The sequence below is a fragment of the Pleurodeles waltl genome, chromosome 9, assembly GCF_031143425.1.
Source record: "Pleurodeles waltl isolate 20211129_DDA chromosome 9, aPleWal1.hap1.20221129, whole genome shotgun sequence".
Classification (NCBI taxonomy): Eukaryota; Metazoa; Chordata; class Amphibia; order Caudata; family Salamandridae; genus Pleurodeles; species Pleurodeles waltl.
Genome location: NC_090448.1, coordinates 1,182,047,135 through 1,182,072,394, shown reverse-complemented (window position 1 = coordinate 1,182,072,394; position 25,260 = coordinate 1,182,047,135). Strand labels below are relative to the sequence as shown.

At 44.4% G+C, this 25,260-nt stretch overlaps 1 protein-coding gene across 7 annotated transcripts in view; it reads left to right on the top strand.

Annotated features, from left to right (window-relative positions):
- RALGAPA1 (Ral GTPase activating protein catalytic subunit alpha 1) overlaps window positions 1-25,260 on the top strand; it is a 623,631-nt gene that overhangs the window by 79,615 nt on the left and 518,756 nt on the right. For all 7 annotated transcript variants that reach the window (XM_069209127.1, XM_069209123.1, XM_069209128.1 and 4 more), the window contains exon 7: window positions 368-483. In XM_069209127.1, the coding sequence (XP_069065228.1) occupies window positions 368-483 (116 nt within the window). The remainder of the gene's footprint in view (window positions 1-367; window positions 484-25,260) is intronic.

Sequence of the window (25,260 nt, the reverse complement as noted above, 5' to 3'; positions counted from 1 at the left end):
CGGCTGTGGTGCTTTGAATCAGCTCGCTTATGTCAGCTGTTTTACTTTTCATTTTCAGTTTATGTGGCACGAAAAGTCCAGTTAGAAATTTACAAAGCTAATCGCTCTAACTTGAGCAAACACGAGACCCATTGCATTGCAAATGCTTGTTCTGAATCATCAAGAGTTTTGCTTTTACTGTCCTTTGCAGGGTCTACAACAAAGATTTTCTCTACATTTTTGGCTTTTAGAAGCTTGGAAGTTTTGGAGGTTTTGAAAGAATCTGGGGAAGTAGAAAAACGGTTGATTTTTATACACAAAATACTTGTTAAGTGATTGACCTATTGTTTCTTGATCTTAAATGTCCTCCTTTTCACTTCCTCTGCAGCCCAAGTTATGACAGAAGAAATCACGCCCCTTGTGCCCCCGCAGTCGGGGGACAAAGGGCAGGAAGACCTCACCTGTTACTTCCTCGATGCTCTTTTAAAATACATTGTGATCCAGGTAAGAGGTAGACTACTGATCCATCACTGCTTTGGGCTTCCCAAAATGTACCCTTTTTTAAAATGTATTTATTTATTTATTATTATTTTTTCAATTCAACATGATTTGGTTTTGAAAGAGATGTATTCCATGTGGGAGCGTTGCAGTTCGCAAAGCTATTTTTACATATTCAGAAGTCTTGCAGAGGGCATTTTTCAACTAATGCACTGTTCCTGGAAAGGTATGGTATGTTCTTTTGTGTGATGGAATAGGGTGGCGCTCACTATGAAATGGCCTGAACTTGCAGAAAGATTGCTGACATCCCATTTTGTTCTTCCAGATTATTTGGTGGAACGTTAGTCTTAAAACTGCAGGAGGTTTTGACATTTACTTTCCGGCTCACTTAAGTACTGGAAAACAGTACTTGTTTTCCAGACTATGGACATTGATTAATCCCCTGTTCTTCATGTAGGTGACATGTCAGACAATTTCACCCTGGCTTGTTTTTGAGTCAGACAGTTTGTCTTCGGGAGATATTCAACCATTTAAAGTTTAGGACAAGATCATTCAGTGTATGTTTTCAGGCCAACATTGGTACATCAGTACCATAGTGTCAATAATGCAATATCCATGCATAGATGGTATTCATTTCTCATTCTAAAAAGTAAGTGTTAATGATGGACCTGCCATGCTGAGAATCAAATGTAATCCTCCCTTTTGTGTCATACTTTTCAGTTCTAAATGCAATTAAATCCAAATGGCCATTTAGGATTTGCCACTAAAAATGGCCATCAGAACCAGTGAAGTTCAACTTGAAACAGACACAGCACATGTCTTTTTCAAAGCCCGATTTTTAAAATGTTTTTCTAACAGCAAATGTTAATTTTAAGTACCCAAGCCAACGTTTAATCCCAGCAGTATTAGAGGACAGAATTGTAGTTACATTTATGTGCCCAATTATCAATTACATTTACACTGTGCAGGATGTCATAATTCATTGATGGATTGGAGGTGCTTTAATACGTCTGTCTAGACTGGGGGTCTTCAACTTTTCACTAACAAGCACAACTTATTTCAGTGAAAATCATAGTGAGCTCCTTCTAATAGTGATTTACACATCCGACAAGATTGCATTAGTGTCCGCCCTGTGCTTTCCCAGCTGTGATCAGGTTGCCAGCAGTAATGTAACCATGACAGGGTCAATCTGTGATGCCTCTACAAGGGTAGCACAGAAAACACAGCAGCGCCTCCTGGCACCAGGGTAATCATACTAATATCACGTCTCCAAATGCTGCATGATTTATCATTCAAATGCCAGCTTTAAATAGGTTTTGGAAATGATGGGTGCTCATATAAGATGCACACTTTTCAATGCTGGCTTGCAGATATGAATTCAACCACACAAAAGCTTTTAACCTAGTATGCTGGGCTGCACAGAGAAGAGCTACTCACAGGTTGATGGAGAGCTACCAGTAGCTCATAAGCTACTCACTGGGGAAGCCTGATATAGACCCTGCATTCTGAACATCAGCTTGTAACAGTGCAGCAGTAACCAGATCCGCCGAAAAGCGCTTTAATGCCTTGTCAGGGGTAGTAAGCACTATATAAATATAAGTTCGATGGCATGTGTAGCTGCAGATACACATGCTGTGCACAGTCCGCCGTCTGGTGTTGGGCTCGGAGTGTTACAAGTTGTTTTTCTTCGAAGAAGTCTTTTCGAGTCACGAGACCGAGGGACTCCTCCCCTTTCAGTTCCATTGCGCATGGGCGTCGACTCCATCTTAGATTGTTTTTTTTCCGCCATTGGGTTCGGACGTGTTCCTTTTCGCTCCGTGTTTCGGGGCAGAAAGTTAGTTAGAATCTCGGAAAAAATCGTCGGTATTGTTTCGTTCGGTATCGGGTTAGTTAGCACACATCGACACCGATTCTTGAAGAGCTCCGGTGGCCCTTCGGGGTAATTTCGATCCCCCGTCGGGGCCTGGTCGGCCCGACTGCGTGCGACTTCAAGACTGATGGAACGGACCCCGTTCCGATTCTGTCCTAAATGCCATAATAAATATCCTTATACGGATCAACATTTGGTCTGTAACTTGTGCCTGTCCCCCGAGCACAAGGAGAATACGTGCGAGGCCTTTCGCGCGTTTCGGTCGAGGAAAACGCTCAGAGACCGAAGAGCCAGGAGATTGCAGATGGCGTCCACGCCGACAGGACAACACCGGTTCGAGGAGGAAGAAGAAGAAACTTTCTCCATCCAAGAGTCGGATTCCGAAGAACTCGACGCCGAAGAAACGTCAACCGTGAGTAAGACGTCGAAACAAAAAGCTCACAAAAAGACTGACAAATCCCAAGGGACGCCAACGCCAACAGGCCATGGCTTAACCCAAAAAGTAGGTGACCGTCCATCGGCACCGAAAAAGGGCGGGCTGGTGCCGAAGTCATCCGACTCCGGTCGAGATACAGGCATGCAGCACTCTCGAGCCCGAGAGAGTAGCGCAGACAACATTCGGCACCGAGACAGCGGCACCGAGATTGGTCGCACCGAGAGGGCACGACGCAGAAAAGAAAAAAGAATTTTGTCGGAGCCGAAAAAATCAGGAGAAAAGGTTTCGGTGCTGAAACAACCGGCATCCGAACCGAGAAGCAGTTCCTACTCAGAGGAACAAGGACTGTCCTCTCAAATGAAAAAACACAGATTTGAAGAGGAATTACAAACAATAGAGCCAGATCACACGCAAAAGCGGATCTTTATTCAAAAGGATACTGGAAGAATCAGCACTCTTCCCCCAATCACACTCAAAAGGAAACTTGCCTTCCAACAAGGAGACAAGCAACCACAAGCAAAGGTGGTGAAGAAAGTAACTCCACCACCTTCTCCACCACCATCAACTCATGCATCACCGGCGCAAACTCCACCATTAACACACTCGCCAGCTCATACCACAATGAGCCAGGATGATCCAGATGCATGGGACCTCTACGACGCCCCAGTATCAGACAATAGCCCAGAGTCGTACCCAACTAAACCGTCACCATCTGAGGACAGTACCTCATATGCACAGGTGGTCGCTAGGGCAGCCGAATTCCATAATGTATCACTACATTCGGAGCCTATTGAGGATGACTTCCTCTTTAACACCCTGTCCTCCACCCATAGCCATTATCAAAGCCTTCCCATGCTCCCGGGAATGCTAAGGCACTCAAAACAAATATTTCAGGAGCCAGTTAAAAGCAGACCTATAACTCCAAGGGTGGAGAAAAAATATAAGGCGCCTCCCACAGACCCTATATTTATAACGACCCAACTGACACCGGACTCAGTAGTTGTGGGGGCAGCTCGTAAGAGAGCCAACTCGCATACATCGGGCGACACACCACCTCCAGACAAGGAGAGCCGCAAATTTGATGCAGCGGGAAAGAGGGTTGCAGCACAAGCAGCAAATCAGTGGCGTATCGCCAACTCGCAAGCACTCTTGGCGAGATACGACAGGGCTCATTGGGATGAAATGCAACATCTCATCGAACACCTACCCAAAGAGCTCCACAAAAGAGCGCAACAGGTGGTGGAAGAGGGACAAAGTATCTCGAACAATCAGATACGGTCCTCCATGGACGCAGCGGATACAGCTGCACGGACAATAAACACTGCAGTCACAATAAGGAGACACGCATGGCTGCGCACATCTGGGTTCAAACCTGAAATACAACAGGCTGTGCTCAATATGCCGTTTAATGAACAGCAATTGTTTGGGCCAGAGGTGGACACTGCCATTGAAAAACTAAAAAAGGACACCGATACAGCCAAAGCCATGGGCACACTCTACTCCCCGCAGAGCAGAGGCACATTTCGGAAAACACCTTTTAGGGGAGGGTTTCGAGGTCAACCCACAGAAACCAACACCTCACAAACAAGACCACCTACCTACCAGGGACAATAACAAAGGGGAGGTTTTCGGGGACAATACAGAGGAGGCCAATTCCCAAGAAATCGGGGAAAATTTCAAGGTCCCAAAACCCCTCAAAATAAACAGTGACTCACAAGTCACACAACCCCTTCACACAACACTAGTGGGGGGAAGACTAAGCCAGTTCTACAAACATTGGGAGGAAATAACAACAGACACTTGGGTCTTAGCAATTATCCAGCATGGTTATTGCATAGAATTTCTCCAATTCCCTCCAAACGTCCCACTGAAAACACACAATATGTCAAAACAGCATATAGATCTTCTAGGACTAGAAGTTCAAGCATTACTGCAAAAGGACGCAATAGAATTAGTACCAAGTCCACAGAAAAACACAGGAGTTTACTCACTGTACTTTCTAATACCAAAAAAGGACAAAACTCTGAGACCAATACTAGATCTCAGAACACTAAATACCTACATCAAATCAGACCACTTTCACATGGTCACATTACAAGACGTGATCCCACTGCTCAAACAACAAGACTACATGACAACATTAGACCTAAAAGATGCTTATTTCCATATACCGATACATCCTTCACACAGGAAATACCTAAGGTTCGTATTCAAAGGAATACATTACCAATTCAAAGTGTTGCCATTCGGAATAACAACCGCGCCAAGAGTCTTTACAAAATGCCTAGCAGTAGTAGCTGCACATATCAGAAGGCAGCAAATACACGTGTTCCCTTACTTAGACGACTGGTTAATCAAAACCAACACGCTAACAAAGTGTTCAGATCACACAAAGTATGTCATACAGACCCTTCACAAGCTAGGTTTCTCCATCAACTATGCAAAGTCACACCTTTTGCCGTGCCAAACACAGCAATACTTAGGAGCGACAATCAACACAACAGAAGGGATAGCCACTCCAAGTCCACAAAGGGTTCAAACATTTCACAAGGTAATACAGGCCATGTATCCAACACAAAAGATACAAGCAAAAATGGTATTAAAACTCCTAGGCATGATGTCTTCATGCATAGCCATTGTCCCAAACGCAAGGTTACACATGCGGCCCCTTACAACAGTGCCTAGCATCACAATGGTCACATGCACAGGGTCAACTTCTAGATCTGGTGTTGATAGACCGCCAAACATACATCTTGCTTCTATGTGGAACAGTACAAATTTAAACAAAGGGCGGCCTTTCCAAGACCCAGTGCCACAATACGTCATAAAAACCGATGCTTCCATGACAGGGTGGGGAGCACACCTCAATCAACACAGCATTCAAGGACAATGGGACATACATCAAACACAGTTTCACATAAATCACCTAGAACTGTTAGCAGTATTTCTAGCGCTGAAAGCATTTCAGCCCATGATAACCCACAAATACATTCTTGTCAAAACAGACAACATAACAACAATGTATTACTTAAACAAACAGGGGGGGACACACTCAACACAGTTGTGTCTCCTAACACAAAAAATATGGCATTGGGCGATTCACAACCACATTCGCCTAATAACACAATTTATTCCAGGGATCCAAAACCAGCTAGCAGACAATCTCTCTCGAGATCACCAACAAATCCACGAATGGGAAATTCACCCCCAAATACTGAACACTTACTTTCAGATTTGGGGAACACCCCAAATAGACCTATTTGCAACAGAAGAAAACTCAAAATGCCAAAACTTCGCATCCAGGTACCCACACCAGCGATCCCAAGGCAATGCTCTATGGATGAACTGGTCAGGGATATTTGCGTACGCTTTTCCCCCTCTCCCTCTCCTTCCATATCTAGTAAACCGATTGAGTCAAAACAAACTCAAACTCATACTAATAGCACCAACATGGGCAAGACAACCTTGGTACACAACACTACTAGACCTGTCAGTAGTACCTCATGTCAAGCTACCCAACAGACCAGATCTGTTAACACAACACAAACAACAGATCAGGCATCCAAACCCAGCATCGCTGAATCTAGCAATTTGGCTCCTGAAATCCTAGAATTCGGACACTTAGACCTCACACAAGAGTGTATGGAGGTCATAAAACAAGCTAGAAAACCTTCCACTAGACACTGCTATGCAAATAAATGGAAAAGATTTGTTTGTTACTGCCATGATAATCAAATTCAACCATTGCACGCATCTCCAAAAAATGTAGTAGGATATTTACTACATTTGCAAAAATCAAATCTAGCTTTCTCTTCCATAAAGATACATCTCACCGCAATATCTGCTTACCTGCAGACTACTCATTCAACTTCCCTATTTAAAATACCTGTCATTAAAGCATTTATGGAAGGCCTAAAGAGAATTATACCACCAAGGACACCACCTGTTCCTTCATGGAACCTCAACATTGTGTTAACAAGGCTCATGGGTCCACCTTTCGAACCCATGCATTCCTGTGAAATGCAATACTTAACGTGGAAAGTTGCATTTCTCATTGTCATCACATCTCTAAGAAGAGTGAGTGAGATTCAGGCATTTACCATACAAGAACCATTTATTCAAATACACAAGAATAAGGTAGTTCTAAGAACAAATCCAAAATTCTTACCAAAGGTTATCTCACCGTTCCACTTGAATCAAACAGTAGAATTACCAGTGTTCTTCCCACAGCCAGATTCGGTAGCTGAAAGAGCACTACATACATTAGACATCAAAAGAGCACTAATGTACTACATTGACAGAACAAAACAAATTAGGAAGACAAAACAACTATTTATTGCCTTTCAAAAACCTCATACAGGGAATCCAATTTCAAAACAAGGCATTGCTAGGTGGATAGTTAAGTGTATTCAAACCTGCTATCTTAAGGCAAAAAGAGAGCTGCCTATTACACCAAAGGCACACTCAACCAGAAAGAAAGGAGCTACCATGGCCTTTCTAGGGAATATTACAATGAATGAAATATGTAAGGCAGCAACATGGTCTACGCCTCATACATTTACCAAGCACTACTGTGTAGATGTGTTCACTGCACAACAAGCCACAGTAGGGCAGGCTGTACTAAGAACATTATTTCAAACTACTTCAACTCCTACAGGCTGAACCACCGCTTTTGGGGAGATAACTGCTTACTAGTCTCTGCACAGCATGTGTATCTGCAGCTACACATGCCATCGAACGGAAAATGTCACTTACCCAGTGTACATCTGTTCGTGGCATGAGTCGCTGCAGATTCACATGCGCCCACCCGCCTCCCCGGGAGCCTGTAGCCGTTTAGAAGTAGATCTTAAACAATTGGACATTTGTAAATATATTACTTTAAACCTTTATTATGTACATAAGTATTCATTCCATTGCATGGGCGCACTATTACTAATATACACAACTCCTACCTCACCCTCTGCGGGGAAAACAATCTAAAATGGAGTCGATGCCCATGCGCAATGGAACCGAAAGGGGAGGAGTCCCTCGGTCTCGTGACTCGAAAAGACTTCTTCGAAGAAAAACAACTTGTAACACTCCGAGCCCAACACCAGACGGCGGACTGTGCACAGCATGTGAATCTGCAGCGACTCATGCCACGAACAGATGTACACTGGGTAAGTGACATTTTCCTTACAGTACAAATCTATGATGTTTTACTTGCTGGTTTATCATTGATTGCATTGAAGGAGTTATAAAGGTAGAACACAACAGTCCAGGTTTCCCAGCTGTATGTAAATTGGTGCAATCCTGGGTATCGCCTTCATGATTGACGGTTGCTTTTGATACTGGTTTTTAGAAGCTGCGTTGGTCTGTTCTCACTGTGCAACGGCTTACATTTTCTACCCCTTAATACTCTCAATAGCAGCTAAATATCTATTTGTTCTCTCCGTATTTTATATTGTAAACCAAGATTCATAATTAAAGCATTTCCTGATCTTATGATCTTTGAAGTGTTGATGTCTTGGGTTACAGAGGCAGTTTGTATCAGTCCTAGTCTGGATTTTGTACCATCTTGGAATTACCATAGCAACAAGTGTTTACACCTTTATTACGTTTTCATAATAACACCTCTTGTTTGCATCATTTACTAAGATAACTAATTATCTGTGTGTGTGTGTGTGTGCGTATGTGTGTGTGTGTGTATATATATATATATATATATATATATATATATATATGTTCGATGGCATGTGTAGCTGCAGATACACATGCTGTGCACATCCTGCCATCTGGTGTTGGGCTCGGAGTGTTACAAGTTGTTTTTCTTCGAAGAAGTCTTTTCGAGTCACGAGACCGAGGGACTCCTCCCATTTCGACTCCATTGCGCATGGGCGTCGACTCCATGTTAGATTGTTTTTTTTTCCGCCATCGGGTTCGGACGTGTTCCTTTTCGCTCCGTGTTTCGGGTCAGAAAGTTAGTTAGAATCTCGGAAAAAACATTGGTATTGTTTGCGTTCAGTATCGGGTTAGTTACAACAGATCGACACCGAATTTAGAAGAGTTCCGGTGGCCCTTCGGGTTTTTTTTTATCTCCGTCGGGGCCTGGTCGGCCCGGCCACGTGTGAATTCAAGGCTGATGGAACGGACCCCATTCCGCTTCTGTCCAAAATGCCATAACAAGTATCCGTATACGGATCAGCATCTGGTCTGTAACTTGTGCTTGTCCCCAGAGCACAAGGAAGATACTTGTGAGGCCTGTCGAGCGTTTCGGTCCAGAAAGACGTTAAGAGACCGAAGAGCCAGAAGACTGCAGATGGCGTCGACGCCGACAGAACAAGAGCGTTTCGAGGAAGAAGAGGAAGCTTTCTCTATCCACGAATCGGACTCGGAAGAGCTTGAGGCCGAAGAAACGCCGAAAACCGTGAGTAAGACGTCGAAACATAAGACTCACGAGAAGTCAACAAAAGCCCAGGGGACGCCACCGCCAACAGGCCATGGCTTAACCCAAAAAAGCAGTAACCGAGCCAAGGCACCGAAAAAGGGCACGCTGGTGTCGAAGTCATCCGACTCCGGTCGAGATACCGCCACACAGCAATCTCAGACCCGAGACATCGGCTCTGAGAAATTTCGGCACCGTGACAGCGGCACCGAACAAATTCGGCACCGAGACACCAACACGCCGAAAATTACAAAGGTTTCTTCGGAGCCTAAAAAGACCTCCAAAAAAGTTTCGGTTCCGAAACATCCAGCCTCGGAGCCGAAAACAGGTTCCTATACAGAGGAACAAGGATTGGCCTCCCAAATGAAAAAACATAGATTTGGAGAGGAACTTCAAGCTGTAGAGCCAGACTATACTCAAAGGAGGCTCCACATTCATCAAGACACAGGGAAGATAACCACTCTTCCCCCAATTAAAATAAAAAGAAAACTTGCCTTTCACGAAAAGGACAAGGAGCCACAGGCAAAGGTGGCAAAGAAAACAACTCCACCACCTTCTCCACCACCATCAGTGCACACATCACCAGTAGCAACTCCTCCACTGATGCACTCCCCGACTCCTACTGCCATGAGTCAAGATGATCCCGATGCATGGGACCTTTACGATGCTCCAGTATCGGACAACAGCCCAGACTCGTACCCTGCCAGGCCGTCCCCTCCTGAGGACAGTACATCTTACACACAGGTGATCGCAAGGGCAGCTGCTTTCCATAACGTCACCTTGCATTCAGAACCAATTGAGGATGACTTCTTGTTTAACACGCTAACCTCCACTCATAGCCAGTATCAAAGACTACCTATGCTCCCAGGAATGCTAAAACATTCAAAACAAATCTTTCAGGATCCTGTTAAAGGCCGAGCCATAACTCCAAGGGTGGAGAAAAAGTACAAGCCACCGCCAACAGATCCTGTTTGTTACAACGCAGTTAACTCCAGACTCAGTAGTTGTCGGGGCAGCTCGTAAGAGAGCAAACTCTCATACCTCGGGAGACGCACCACCTCCAGACAAAGAGTCGCAAATTTGATGCTGCGGGCAAAAGGGTTGCAGCACAAGCAGCAAACCAATGGCGCATTGCCAATTCACAAGCGCTTTTGGCAAGATATGACAGAGCTCACTGGGATGAGATGCAACATTTAATAGAACACTTACCCAAGGAGTTCCAAAAAAGAGCACAACAAGTGGTGGAAGAAGGACAAAGTATCTCTAATAATCAGATACGGTCTTCAATGGATGCAGCAGATACGGCTGCAAGGACAGTAAATACGGCAATAACAATAAGAAGGCACGCATGGCTCCGCACGTCAGGTTTCAAGCCGGAAATTCAACAAGCCGTGCTAAATATGCCATTTAATGAACAGCAGTTGTTTGGGCCGGAAGTCGACACTGCTATTGAGAAACTCAAGAAGGACACTGATACGGCAAAAGCCATGGGCGCACTCTACTCCCCGTAGAGCAGAGGCACCTTTCGCAAAACACCTTTTAGGGGAGGGTTTCGAGGACAACCTACAGAAACCACAACATCACAAACAAGGCCCACTTACCAAAGCCAATATCAGCGGGGAAGTTTTCGGGGACAATATAGAGGGGGACAATTCCAAAGAAGTAGAGGAAAATTCCAAAGCCCCAAAAGTCCTCAAAATAAGCAGTGACTCACAAGTCACACATCCCCATCACATAACACCTGTGGGGGGAAGATTAAGCCAATTTTACAAACATTGGCAGGAGATACAACAGATACTTGGGTACTAGCAATTATCCAGCATGGTTATTGCATAGAATTTCGTGAATTCCCTCCAACAGTCCCACCAAAAACACACAGTATGTCGAAACAACATATAAATCTTCTAGGATTAGAAGTTCAAGCATTGCTCCAAAAAGAGGCAATAGAATTAGTACCAAAACAAGAACTAAACACAGGAGTTTACTCACTGTACTTTCTGATACCCAAAAAAGACAAAACTCTAAGACCTATACTAGATCTCAGAATATTGAATACATACATCAAATCAGACCACTTTCACATGGTTACATTACAAGAAGTAATCCCACTGCTCAAACAACAAGACTACATGACAACACTGGATCTAAAGGATGCATATTTCCATATACCAATACATCCTTCACACAGAAAGTACCTAAGGTTTGTATTCCAAGGGATACATTACCAATTCAAAGTGTTGCCATTCGGAATAACAACTGCGCCAAGAGTTTTTACAAAATGTCTAGCAGTAGTAGCTGCACATATCAGAAGGCAGCAAATACATGTGTTCCCGTACCTAGACGATTGGTTAATCAAAACCAACACGCAAAAACAGTGTTCACAACACACAAATTACGTCATAGAAACCCTACACAAACTAGGTTTCTCAATCAATTACTCAAAGTCACACCTTCTGTCGTTTCAAACACAGCAATACCTAGGAGCAACAATCAACACAGTAAAAGGAATTGCCACTCCAAGTCCACAAAGAGTCCAAACATTCCAAAATGTAATACAAGCCATGTATCCAAACCAAAAGATACAGGTCAAATTAGTAATGAAACTCCTAGGCATGATGTCCTCATGCATAGCCATTGTCCCAAACGCAAGGTTGCACATGCGGCCCTTACAACAGTGCCTAGCATCACAGTGGTCACAGGCACAGGGTCAACTTCTAGATCTGGTGTTGATAGACCGCCAAACATACATCTCGCTTCAATGGTGGAACAGTATAAATTTAAACCAAGGGCAACCTTTCCAAGACCCAGTGCCACAATACGTGATAACAACAGATGCCTCCATGATAGGGTGGGGAGCACACCTCAATCAGCACAGCATCCAAGGACAATGGGACATTCAGCAAAAACCGTTTCATATAAACCACTTAGAACTGTTAGTGGTGTTTCTAGCTCTGAAAGCATTTCAACCCATAATAACCCACAAATACACTCTTGTCAAAACAGACAACATGACGACAATGTATTACCTAAACAAACAGGGAGGAACACACTCGACACAGTTGTGTCTCCTAACACAAAAAATATGGCATTGGGCGATTCACAACCACATTCGCCTAATAGCACAATTTATTCCAGGGATTCAGAATCAGTTAGCAGACAATCTCTCTCGGGATCACCAACAGATCCACGAATGGGAAATTCACCCCCAAATACTGAACACTTACTTCAGAATGTGGGGAACGCCACAAATAGATCTATTTGCAACAAAAGAAAACTCAAAATGCCAAAACTTCGCATCCAGGTACCCACAACATCAGTCTCAGGGCAATGCACTATGGATGAACTGGTCAGGGATATTTGCGTACGCTTTTCCCCCTCTCCCACTTCTTCCATATCTAGTAAACAATTTGAGTCAAAACAAACTCAAACTCATACTAATAGCATCAACATGGGCAAGGCAACCTTGGTACACAACACTACTAGACCTTTCAGTAGTACCTCATATCAAACTACCAAACAGACCAGATCTGTTAACACAACACAAACAACAGATCAGACATCCAAATTCAGCATCGCTGAATCTAGCAATTTGGCTCCTGAAATCCTAGAATTCGGGCACTTAGACCTCACACAGGAATGTATGGAGGTCATAAAACAGGCTAGAAAACCTACCACTAGACACTGTTATGCAAATAAGTGGAAAAGATTTGTTTATTACTGCCATAATAATCAAATTCAACCTTTACACGCATCTGCAAAAGAGATAGTAGGATACTTACTACATTTGCAGAAATCTAAACTAGCTTTCTCTTCCATTAAAATACATCTTACGGCAATTTCAGCTTACCTGCAAATTACGCACTCAACTTCATTATTTAGGATACCAGTCATAAAAGCGTTTATGGAAGGCCTAAAGAGAATTATACCACCAAGAACACCACCAGTTCCTTCATGGAACCTCAACATTGTCTTAACACGACTCATGGGTCCACCGTTTGAGCCCATGCACTCTTGTGAAATGCAATACTTAACGTGGAAAGTTGCATTTTTAATTGCCATCACATCTCTAAGAAGAGTGAGTGAAATTCAAGCATTTACCATTCAAGAACCATTTATTCAAATACACAAAAATAAAGTTGTTCTACGGACCAATCCTAAATTTTTACCAAAAGTAATCTCACCGTTCCACTTGAATCAAACGGTAGAATTACCAGTGTTCTTCCCACAGCCAGATTCTGTAGCTGAAAGAGCACTACATACATTAGACATCAAAAGAGCACTAATGTACTACATTGACAGAACAAAACTAATTCGAAAGACAAAACAACTATTTATCGCCTTTCAAAAACCTCATACAGGAAATCCAATTTCAAAACAAGGCATTGCTAGATGGATAGTTAAGTGCATTCAAACCTGCTATCTTAAAGCTAAAAGAGAACTGCCTATTACACCAAAGGCACACTCAACCAGAAAGAAAGGTGCTACCATGGCCTTTCTAGGAAATATTCCAATGAACGAAATATGTAAGGCAGCAACATGGTCTACGCCTCATACATTTACCAAGCACTACTGTGTAGATGTGTTAACTGCACAACAGGCAACAGTAGGTCAAGCTTTACTAAGAACATTATTTCAAACTACTTCAACTCCTACAGGCTGAACCACCGCTTTTGGGGAGATAACTGCTTATTAGTCTATGCACAGCATGTGTATCTGCAGCTACACATGCCATCGAACGGAAAATGTCACTTACCCAGTGTACATCTGTTCGTGGCATTAGTCGCTGCAGATTCACATGCGCCCACCCGCCTCCCCGGGAGCCTGTAGCCGTTCAGAAGTAGATCTTAAACATTTGTACATTTGTAAATATATTACTTTAAACTTCATTATGTACAGACGCATTCACTCCATTGCATGGGCACTATTACTAGCATACACAACTCCTACCTCACCCTCTGCGGGGAAAACAATCTAAAATGGAGTCGGCCCCCATGCGCAATGGAGTCGAAATGGGAGGAGTCCCTCGGTCTCGTGACTCAAAGACTTCTTCGAAGAAAAACAACTTGTAACACTCCGAGCCCAACACCAGATGGCGGGATGTGCACAGCATGTGAATCTGCAGCGACTAATGCCACGAACAGATGTACACTGGGTAAGTGACATTTTCCATATATATATATATATATGTATATATATATATATATTCATATTCGATGGCATGTGTATCTGCAGATACACATGCTTTGCATAAGTCCACCATCTAGTGTTGGGCTTGGAGTGTTACAAGTTATTTTTCTTCAAAGAAGGTTTTCAGGTCACGAGATTGAGTAACTCCTCTTCTTGTTGATAGTGCGCATGGGCATTGAGTTCTTTGTTAGATTGTTTTCTTTCTGCCGCCAAGTTCAGAAGGGTTTCCTCTTGTTCCGGTAGATCTCGGTTCGGTACTATCTGAACTTCTTTCTTCTTTTCTATAAACCACTGTATAGTTCTCAACCGGGTTTTCCAATCTTGCATTCGATCTGATTGTAATCGTCGGGGTTGATTACATGCCTCATAGGGGCGACCTCGCCCTTCTTGAGCCTACTTCGACGCGTGGTAGTCGAACAATGTGAGGCTGATGGAATGGACTCCATTTCGCTTTTGAGCTCTGTGTCACGCCAAGTTTACATACACCGATTAGCACTCTGTATGCAATCTCTGTCTCTCTCTCCGGATCATAGAGAAGAGAATTGTGATGCTTGTCGATCCTTTTGTTCGAAGAAGACTCTTAGAGATCGAAGAGCACGTCAGTTAGAGATGGAGTTAAACTTGTCAGAACAAATGCCTGACATCTTCGGAGAAGAACACACAGAAGAGGAATTGTCACATCACGTGTCCGTTTCCGTTGCAGACTCCAATTCGGATCGAGATTCCGATGTTGACAGCCAATCCATCCCACAGGCTCAGTACGTGAGTACATCAGCCCCTTCCCATCGCCCAGAGACAACCAAAAAGACTTCAGCACTGGCCTTGGGTCCCCCACTGCTTGCCAGCCATGGTCGAACCCTACAAATACAATCGGGTGACCAGCCCTCGGGTTTGGCTCCGAAACAAAAGGCCAAAGTGCTTTCGCCACCAACCAAACAGTTTTCCACACCTGTTTCGGGATCTAGCCGAAAATCAGAGACTTCCAACTCGTAGCCAAAAAAACTAACAACACTTATGGAGCCAACAGTTTTGCTCCGACTCCCATTCGGTATTCAGACTTTCGGAGCTGAAACCTCTGGGTGGAAAACATGCTCCAGTTACTGAGGAGTCTTCTGAAATAAGGCGTATATTGGAAGTAATGGATGCTAAACAGCTAAAAATCCATATACATAAGGACACAGGAAGAATCATAGCCTCTCCTCCTCCAACAATCAAAAGAAAATTGACTTTCTAAGAAACGTTAGAAACTGGGCCCTCACCTGCTACGATATTTAAATAAAAGGAGAAACCAAAGGCACTACAACAGCCTTCACCACCACATTCTCCTTTACTTCCTGCTTCTCCACCACCAGATACTCCATCACCACCTTCACCTACACATTTGTCTCCACAACCTGCTGTGTCAACACAGAGGGGTGATTTATATAACACTCAACCGGATATAGATCCATGGGACCTAAATGATACAGATCCCATCCCTCCTAATGATTTTGATTTATACCCCGCAAGACCATCTCCTCCTGAAGATACCACTGCTTACAATCAGATTATAGCTAGGACAGCTGTGTATTATTCTAATATACAATTACATAAAGATCCCATTGAGGATGATTTTATATTTGATACCCTAACATCTACTCATAAGGAGTATTAGTGTCTCCCTATGCTCCCAGGCATGCTCAAACATGCAGAAGACATTTTCAAGGAACCGGTAAAATCTAGAATTATTACAACAAGTGGGGATAAAAAATATAAACCTACACTCTCTGATCCGGTTTTTATTAGAGCTCAATTACCACCTGATATAGTCTGTGCTACAAGAAAGAGAGCAAATAGCCAATCTACAGGGTATGCTCCTCCTCCAGACAAGAAAAGTCGTAAATGTGACGCAGCGAGAAAAAGAGTAGCAACTCAAGCTGCGAACCATTGGAGGATTGCAAACTCTCAAGCACTGTTGGCAAGATACGATAGAGCTCATTGGGACCAAATGGAAGACTTATTACAGTACCTTACCCCAGAGAAGGGCACAACAGATAGTAGCGGAAGGGCAGGCTATTTCCAATAATCAAATCAGATCTGCTATTGATGCAGCAGATGAAGCAGCAAGAGGTATCAAGACCAGTGTCATCATCAGAAAGCACGCATGGTTAAGGGTTCCAGGTTTAAGCCAGAAATACAACAGGCAGTGTTGAATATGCCCTTTGATGAGCAGCACCTATTGGGCCGTAGGTTGATACAATAGAAAAGCTGACAAAGGACTCTGATACAGCTGAAGCTATGGGTGCCCTTTACCCTACACCTACTCGGGGAACGTTTCGCAGGCCGCAGTTTAGGGGTAGTTTCAAATCATCAACCTCAGAACCATCCACACCCCAACAAAAACAAGGGCCACATTTTACAACAGAGGCTCCTTCAGAGGGAATAATTCTAGAGGAAAAGTTAAATCAACTGCTCGACGAGGTTCTTCCACCTCAACCAAACAGTGACTTTTTAGAGATCTCCCCACAGCATACACCTCCTGTGGTAGGAAGACTGGAAAAATGTTACTCACAATGGCACAACATTACTACAGCTCAATGGGTTCTATCAATTATTCAACATGGTTATGGACTAGAACTTATCTCTACTCCACCAAACATGCTCTCTCGCTCGCACAAACGTACTCTGGAACATCTCAGTTTATTAAAACAAGAGGTACAATTACTACTACTCAGAGGTGCCATAGAGATGGTTCCTATATCCCAGCAAGGGTCGGGAGTGTGTACAATATACTTCCTCATACCAAAGAAAGATGGTACTCCCAGACCAATCTTAGATTTCAGACCCCTCAATCAGTACATTCTGTCTGAACACTTTCACATGGTCACTCTACAAGACATCATTCCCCTGCTACAAAACACGATTACATGACAGCATTAGATCTAAAAGAAGCTTATTACCACATTCCCATGCATCCAGCACATCAGAAATTTCTAAAATTTGTTATAGCAGGGAAGCACTACCAATTCAAAATACTACCCTTTGGATTAACAGCAGCACCAAGGGTATTCACCAAATGCCTGGCAGTGGTTGCAACATTCCTCAGAAGACAACACATACATGTCTTTCCGTATCTGGACGACTGGCTCATAAAAGCCAATACAATTCAAACCTGTCAACAGCATACACAGTAGACAGTGGACACCCTACACAACCTAGGATTCTCGATTATCAAACATCTCACCTGCAGCCAGCCCAGATTAAACTGTATCTAGAGGCAGTTCTGAACACTCAGTTAGCATTAGCATACCCAAACCCAGTGAGAATTCAAGCTTTTCACCATCTCCTATCTCAACCGCAATACAACCACCCTTACACTGTGAAATTGATGATGAAACTATTGGGAGTGATGGCATCATGCATAGCAATAGTACCCAATGCACACCTACAAAAGAGACCACTACAGCAGTGTCTTTTGCAACAATGGTCTCAGGCACCGGGTCATATTCAGGATCTAGTGTTGTTGGACCGCCAGATTTATCATTCTCTGCAATGGTGGAATTACACCAACTTATTGAAAGGGCGGCCCTTTCAGGACCCTGTGCCACAGACCATAATCACAACAGACGCATCAATGATAGGTTGGGGAGCCCATCTCAACAACCTCACCATACAAGGGGAATGGGACTCAATTCAACAAACTTATCACATGAACCATTTGGAATTACTGGCAGTGTTCCTAGCACTCAAAGCTCTTCAAACACAAATCACACACAAGACAGTGTTAATAAGGACAGACAGCATGACCGCAATGTATTATCTTCAAAAACAGGGGGGGCACTTGTCTCAATTCTCCCTTCTAGCACAGACAATTTGGAAATGGGCGATTCACTATCACATTCAACTACTAGCAGAGTATATTCCACTGATAGACAATCAACTAGCAGACCTCTTAAGAGGACGCAGCAAGTAGTACACAAATGGGAGATTCACCCACAAGTCATTCAACAATGCTTCCAAATGTGGGGAACCCCAGACCTAGACCTCTTCGCCACAAGTGAAAACGCAAAATGCTCAGACTTCGCATCCCAGTACCCACACCCTCGATCCAAGGGCAGTGCTCTATGGATCAACTGGTCAGGGATATTTGCTCACGCTTTTCAGCTGCTCCTACTGATTCCATTTCTGGTCAACAAGATCCATCACACTTCCCTCACTATGACACTCGCAGCTCTCACCTGGGCACGTCAACACTGGTACACAGCACTCTTGGATCTGTCTGTAGTACCACATCACAAGCTTCCAAACAGACCAGACCTATTGACCCAGAACAAAGGTCAAATCAGGCATCCCAGTATGCTCAACCTGGCGATTTGGCTCCGGAGGTCATAGAATGTGGCTATTTATAGCTTCCATCTGAATGTATGGATATTCTAAAGGAAGCACGCAAACCTACGACTAGAGAGTGTTATGCAGCTGAATGGAAACACTTTGTACATTAATATTAGCCTAAAACATTAACCCACTTAGAGTCTGTACAAGATATTGTCTGTTATTTGGTTCATTTACCAAAAGCAAATCTTGCATATTCCTCTATTAAAATCCATTTCACAGCAATACCATATTCTCTGTTTAGGCTTCCTGTAGCCGTTGTAGTACTTTATTTGTAAAAGTAAAAAAAAAAAAAAAAAAAGAAGAATAAATATATATATATATATATATATATATATATATATATATATATATATATATATATATATATATGTTCGATGGCATGTGTAGCTGCAGATTCACATGCTGTGCACATCCCGCCATCTGGTGTTGGGCTCGGAGTGTTACAAATTGTTTTTCTTCGAAGAAGTCTTTTCAAGTCACGAGATCGAGGGACTCCTCCCATTTTGACTCCATTGCGCATGGGCGTCGACTCCATCTTAGATTGTTTTTTTTCCGCCATCGGGTTCGGACGTGTTCCTTTTCGGTCCGTGTTTCGGGTCGGAAAGTTAGTTAGAATCTCGGAAAAATAGTCGGTATTGTTTGCGTTCGGTATCGGGTTAGTTACAACAGATCGACACCGACTTTTGAAGAGCTCCGGTGGCCCTTTGGGGTTTTTTCGATCCCCCGTCGGGGCCTGGTCGGGCCCGGCCACGTGTCTCTTCAAGGCTGATGGAACGGACCCCATTCCGCTTCTGCACAAAATGACATAACAAGTATCCATATACAGATCAGCATCTGGTCTGTAACTTGTGTTTGTCACCAGAACACAAGGAAGATACTTGTGAAGCCTGTCGAGCGTTTCGGTCCAGGAAGACACTAAGGGGGTTATTCCAACTTTGGAGGAGGTGGTAATCCGTCCCAAATGTGACGGATTTACCACCAGCCGTATTACGAGTTCCATAGGATATAATGGACTCGTAATACGGCTGGTGGTATATCCGTCACTTTACCGTCACTTTTGGGACAGATTACCACTTCCTCCAAAGTTGGAATAACCCCCTAAGAGACCGAAGAGCAAGGAGACTGCAAATGGCGTCGGTGCCGACAGGACAAGAGCGTTTCGAGGAGGAAGAAGAAACCTTCTCCATCCAGGAATCGGACTCGGATGAGATCGATCCAGAAGAATCGCCGAAAACCGTGAGTAAGACGTCGAAACACAAAACTCACAAAAAAACCAGTAAAGCCCAGGGGACGCCACCGCCAACAGGCCATGGCTTAACCCGAAAAATAGGTGACCGATCATCGGCACCGAAAAAAAAGGGCACGCTGGTTGCGAAGTCATCCGACTCCGGTCGAGATACCGCCACACAGCAATCTCGGGCTCGAGATAGTGGCTCCGAGCAGGTTCGGCACCGAGATAGCAGCACCGAAATGGTGCGGCACCGAGAGACCACGACGCCGAAAGTAAAGAAGGTTTCGTCGAAACCGAAAAAAAGCAGCCGAAAAGGTTTCGATACCGAAACATCCGGCCTCGGAACCGAAAACAAGTTCCTACACTGAGGAACAAGGACTGTCCACACAAATGAAGACACATAGATTTGGACAGGAATTAGAAACAATAGAGCCAGACTATACACAAAGAAGGCTCCATATCCAAAAAGAGACAGGGAAGATCAGTACTCTCCCTCCAATTAAAATGAAACGCAAACTTGCCTTTCAGGAAAAAGACAAGCAGCCACAGGCAAAGGTGGCTAAACAAGTAACCCCGCCACCATCTCCACAATGCTCTCCACAACCATCACCGGTAGCCACTCCACCATTGATGCAATCCCCAACTCATACAAGAATGAGTCAAGATGACCCTGACGCATGGGACCTTTATGACGCACCAGTGTCAGATAATAGTCCTGAATGTTATCCAGCTAGACCGTCGCCACCAGAGGATAGTACAGCCTACGCACAGGTGGTGTCGAGAGCAGCGGCATTTCATAATGTCAGCCTGCATGCTGAGCCCATTGAAGACGACTTTCTTTTTAACACACTGTCGTCCACACACAGCCACTATCAAAGTCTTCCTATGCTACCCGGAATGCTAAAACACTCCAAACAAGTGTTTGAAGAGCCTGTAAAAGGAAGGGCCATTACTCCAAGAGTGGAGAAAAAATATAAACCGCCACCAACAGACCCCGTGTACATCACACAACAGCTAACACCGGACTCAGTTGTAGTAGGGGCAGCGCGCAAAAGAGCGAACTCACATACTTCAGTAGATGCACCACCTCCAGATAAAGAAAGTAGAAAATTTGACACAGCAGGCAAGAGGGTGGCGGCACAGGCAGCAAACCAGTGGCGTATTGCCAATTCACAGGCTTTGTTGGCCAGATACGATAGGGCCCATTGGGACGAAATGCTACACTTTATAGAACATTTGCCCAAGGAGTTCCAAAAGAGAGCACAGCAGGTAGTAGTAGAAGGACAGAGTATCTCCAACAATCAGATAAGGTCAGCAATGGATGCTGCAGACACAGCTGCTAGAACTGTCAACACAGCAGTAACAATAAGGAGACATGCATGGCTGCGTACATCAGGATTTAAACCAGAAATACAGCAGGCTGTGCTGAATATGCCATTCAACGGACAGCAGTTGTTTGGGCCGGAGGTGGACACTGCGATCGAAAAACTTAAAAAAGACACTGACACGGCCAAAGCCAAGGGCGCACTCTACTCCCCACAGAGCAGAGGCACATTTCGGAAAACACAGTTTAGAGGGGGGTTTCGAGGCACAACAAGCCACAGTAGGCCAAGCAGTACTACAAACATTGTTTCAAACAACTCCTACAGGCTGAACCACCGCTTTTGGGGAGATAACTGCTTACTAGTCTATGCACAGCATGTGTATCTGCAGCTACACATGCCATCGAACGGAAAATGTCACTTACCCAGTGTACATCTGTTCGTGGCATTAGTTGCTGCAGATTCACATGCGCCCACCCGCCTCCCCAGGAGCCTGTAGCCGTTTAGAAGTTGATCTTGAACATTTGTAAATTTGTAAATATATTACCTTAAACTACATTATGTACATACGTATTCACTCCATTGCATGGGCACTATTACTAGCATACACAACTCCTACCTCACCCTCTGCGGGGAAAACAATCTAAGATGGAGTCGACGCCCATGCGCAATGGAGTCGAAATGGGAGGAGTCCCTCGATCTCGTGACTCGAAAAGACTTCTTCGAAGAAAAACAACTTGTAACACTCCGAGCCTAACACCAGATGGCGGGATGTGCACAGCATGTGAATCTGCAGCGACTAATGCCACGGACAGATGTACACTGGGTAAGTGACATTTTCCATATATATATATATATATATATATATATACACATTTCTACACTCTTTACTTCACCCTACTGCGGGAAAACAATCTAATAAAAGGACTAGATGCCCATGCGCACTATCACAGAGAGAAGGAGTCACTCGATCTCGTGACTCAAAAACCTTCTTTGAAGAAAAACAAATTGTAACACTCAGAGCCCAACACTAGATGGCAGACTTATGCAAAGCATGTGAACCTGCAGCACTACATGCCACGAAGAGATGTCTGCTGGGTAAGTAACAGTTTATATATGTGTGTGTGTATATGTGTGTGTGTGTATATATATATGTTCGATGGCATGTGTAGCTGCAGATACACATGCTGTGCACATCCCGCCATCTGGTGTTGGGCTCGGAGTGTTACAGGTTGTTTTTTTTCGAAGAAGTCTTTTCGAGTCACGAGACCGAGGGACTCCTCCCATTTCGACTCCATTGCGCATGGGCGTCGACTCCATCTTAGATTTTTTTTTTTCCGCCATCGGGTTCGGACGTGTTCCTTTTCGCTCCGTGTTTCGGGTCGGAAAGTTAGTTAGAATCTCGGAAAAATCGTCGGTATTGTTTGCGTTCGGTATCGGGTTAGTTACAACAGATCGACACCGAATTAAGAAGAGCTCCGGTGGCCCTTCGGGGTTTTTTCAATCTCCGGGGCCTGGTCGGCCCGGCCACGTGTCTCTTCAAGGCTGATGGAACGGACCCCATTCCGCTTCTGTCCAAAATGCCATAACAAGTATCCATATACAGATCAACCTCTGGTCTGTAACTTGTGTTTGTCACCAGAACACAAGGAGGATACTTGTGAGGCCTGTCGAGCGTTTCGGTCCAGGAAGACACTCTGGGACCGAAGAGCAAGAAGACTGCAAATGGCGTCGGCGCCGACAGTACAAGGGCGTTTCGAGGAGGAGGAAGAAACATTCTCCACCCAGGATTCGGACTCTGAGGAGATCGATCTCGAGGAAACGCCGAAAACCGTGAGTAAGACGTCGAAACAAAGAACTCACGAGAAGACCGCTAAAGCCAAGGGGACGCCACCGCCAACAGGCCAAGGCTTAGCCCGAAAAATAGGTGACCGTTCATCGGCACCGAAAAAGGGCGAGCTGGTGTCGAAGTCATCCGACTCCGGTCGAGATACCGGCACACAGCAATCTCGGGCCCGAGATAGTGGCTCAGAGAAGATTCGGCACCGAGACAGCGGCGCCGAAACGGGTCGCACCGAGAGAGCACGACGCCGAAAGTAAAGAAGGTTTCGTCGGAGCCGAAAAAAGCAGCCGAAAAGGTTTCGGTACCGAAACAGCCGGCCTCGGAACCGAAAACAAGTTCCTACACTGAGGAACAAGGACTGTCCACACAAATGAAGACACATAGATTTGGACAGGAATTAGAGACAATAGAGCCAGATCACACACAAAGACGGCTCTTTATTCAAAAAGATACAGGGAAGATCAGCACTCTTCCTCCAGTCAAAATGAAACGCAAGCTTGCCTTCCAAGACAAGGACAAACAGCCACACGCAAAGGTGGCTAAACAAGTAACACCGCCACCATCCCCACATCACTCTCCGCAACCATCACCGGTAGCCACTCCACCAATGATGCAATCCCCACCTCATACAGGAATGAGTCAAGATGACCCTGACGCATGGGACCTTTATGACGCACCAGTGTCAGATAATAGTCCGGAATGCTATCCAGCTAGACCATCGCCACCAGAGGATAGTACAGGCTACGCACAGGTGGTGTCAAGGGCAGCGGCATTTCATAATGTCAGCCTTCATTCAGAGCCCATTGAAGAAGACTTTCTTTTTAATACACTGTCGTCCACACACAGCCAATATCAGAGTCTTCCTATGCTACCCGGAATGCTAAAACACTCCAAACAAGTGTTTGAGGAGCCTGTTAAAGGGAGAGCCATTACTCCAAGAGTAGATAAAAAATATAAACCGCCACCAACAGACCCACTGTACATTACACAACAGCTAACACCAGACTGTTGTAGTGGGAGCAGCGCGCAAAAGAGCCAACTCTCATACTTCAGGAGATGCACCACCTCCAGATAAAGAGAGTCGAAAATTCGATGCTGCAGGCAAAAGGGTGGCGGCACAGGCAGCAAACCAGTGGCGTATTGCCATAAATTCGCAAGCTTTGTTAGCCAGATATGATAGGGCCCATTGGGATGAGATGCAACACTTTATTGAACATTTACCCAAGGAGTTCCAAAAGAGAGCGCAGCAAGTAGTAGAAGGACAGAGAATCTCCAATAATCAGATACGGTCATCAATGAATGCTGCAGACACAGCTGCTAGAACTGTCAACACAGTAGTAACAATAAGGAGACATGCATGGCTGCGTACATCAGGATTTAAACCAGAGATACAGCAAGTTGTGCTGAATATGCCATTCAACGGACAGCAGTTGTTTGGGCCGGAGGTGGACACTGCGATCGAAAAACTTAAGAAAGACACTGACACGGCCAAAGCCATGGGCGCACTCTACTCCCCACAGAGCAGAGGCACATTTCGAAAGACACAATTTCGAGGGGGGTTTCGAGGGCAAACCACAGAAGCCACAACCTCACAAACAAAGCCCACTTACCAGAGCCAGTATCAGCGGAGAGGTTTTCAGGGACTATTTAGAGGGGGACAATTTCAAAGGAATCGAGGAAAGTTCCAAAGTCCCAAAACTCCTCCAAACAAACAGTGACTTCAAGGTCACAAATCCCAAACACAACACCTGTGGGGGGGAGACTAACCAAGTTTTACAAACATTGGGAGGAAATAACAGACACTTGGGTCTTAGCAATTATCCAGCATGGTTATTGCATAGAATTTCTCAAATTCCCTCCAAACGTCCCACCGAAAACACACAATATGTCAAAACAACATATAGATCTTCTAGGACTAGAAGTTCAGGCATTGCTACAGAAAGAAGCAATAGAATTAGTACCAAAACAACAAATAAACACAGGAGTTTACTCCCTGTACTTTCTGATACCCAAAAAAGACAACAGTCTGAGACCTACACTAGATCTCAGAACATTAAATACCTACATCAAATCAGATCACTTTCACATGGTGACAT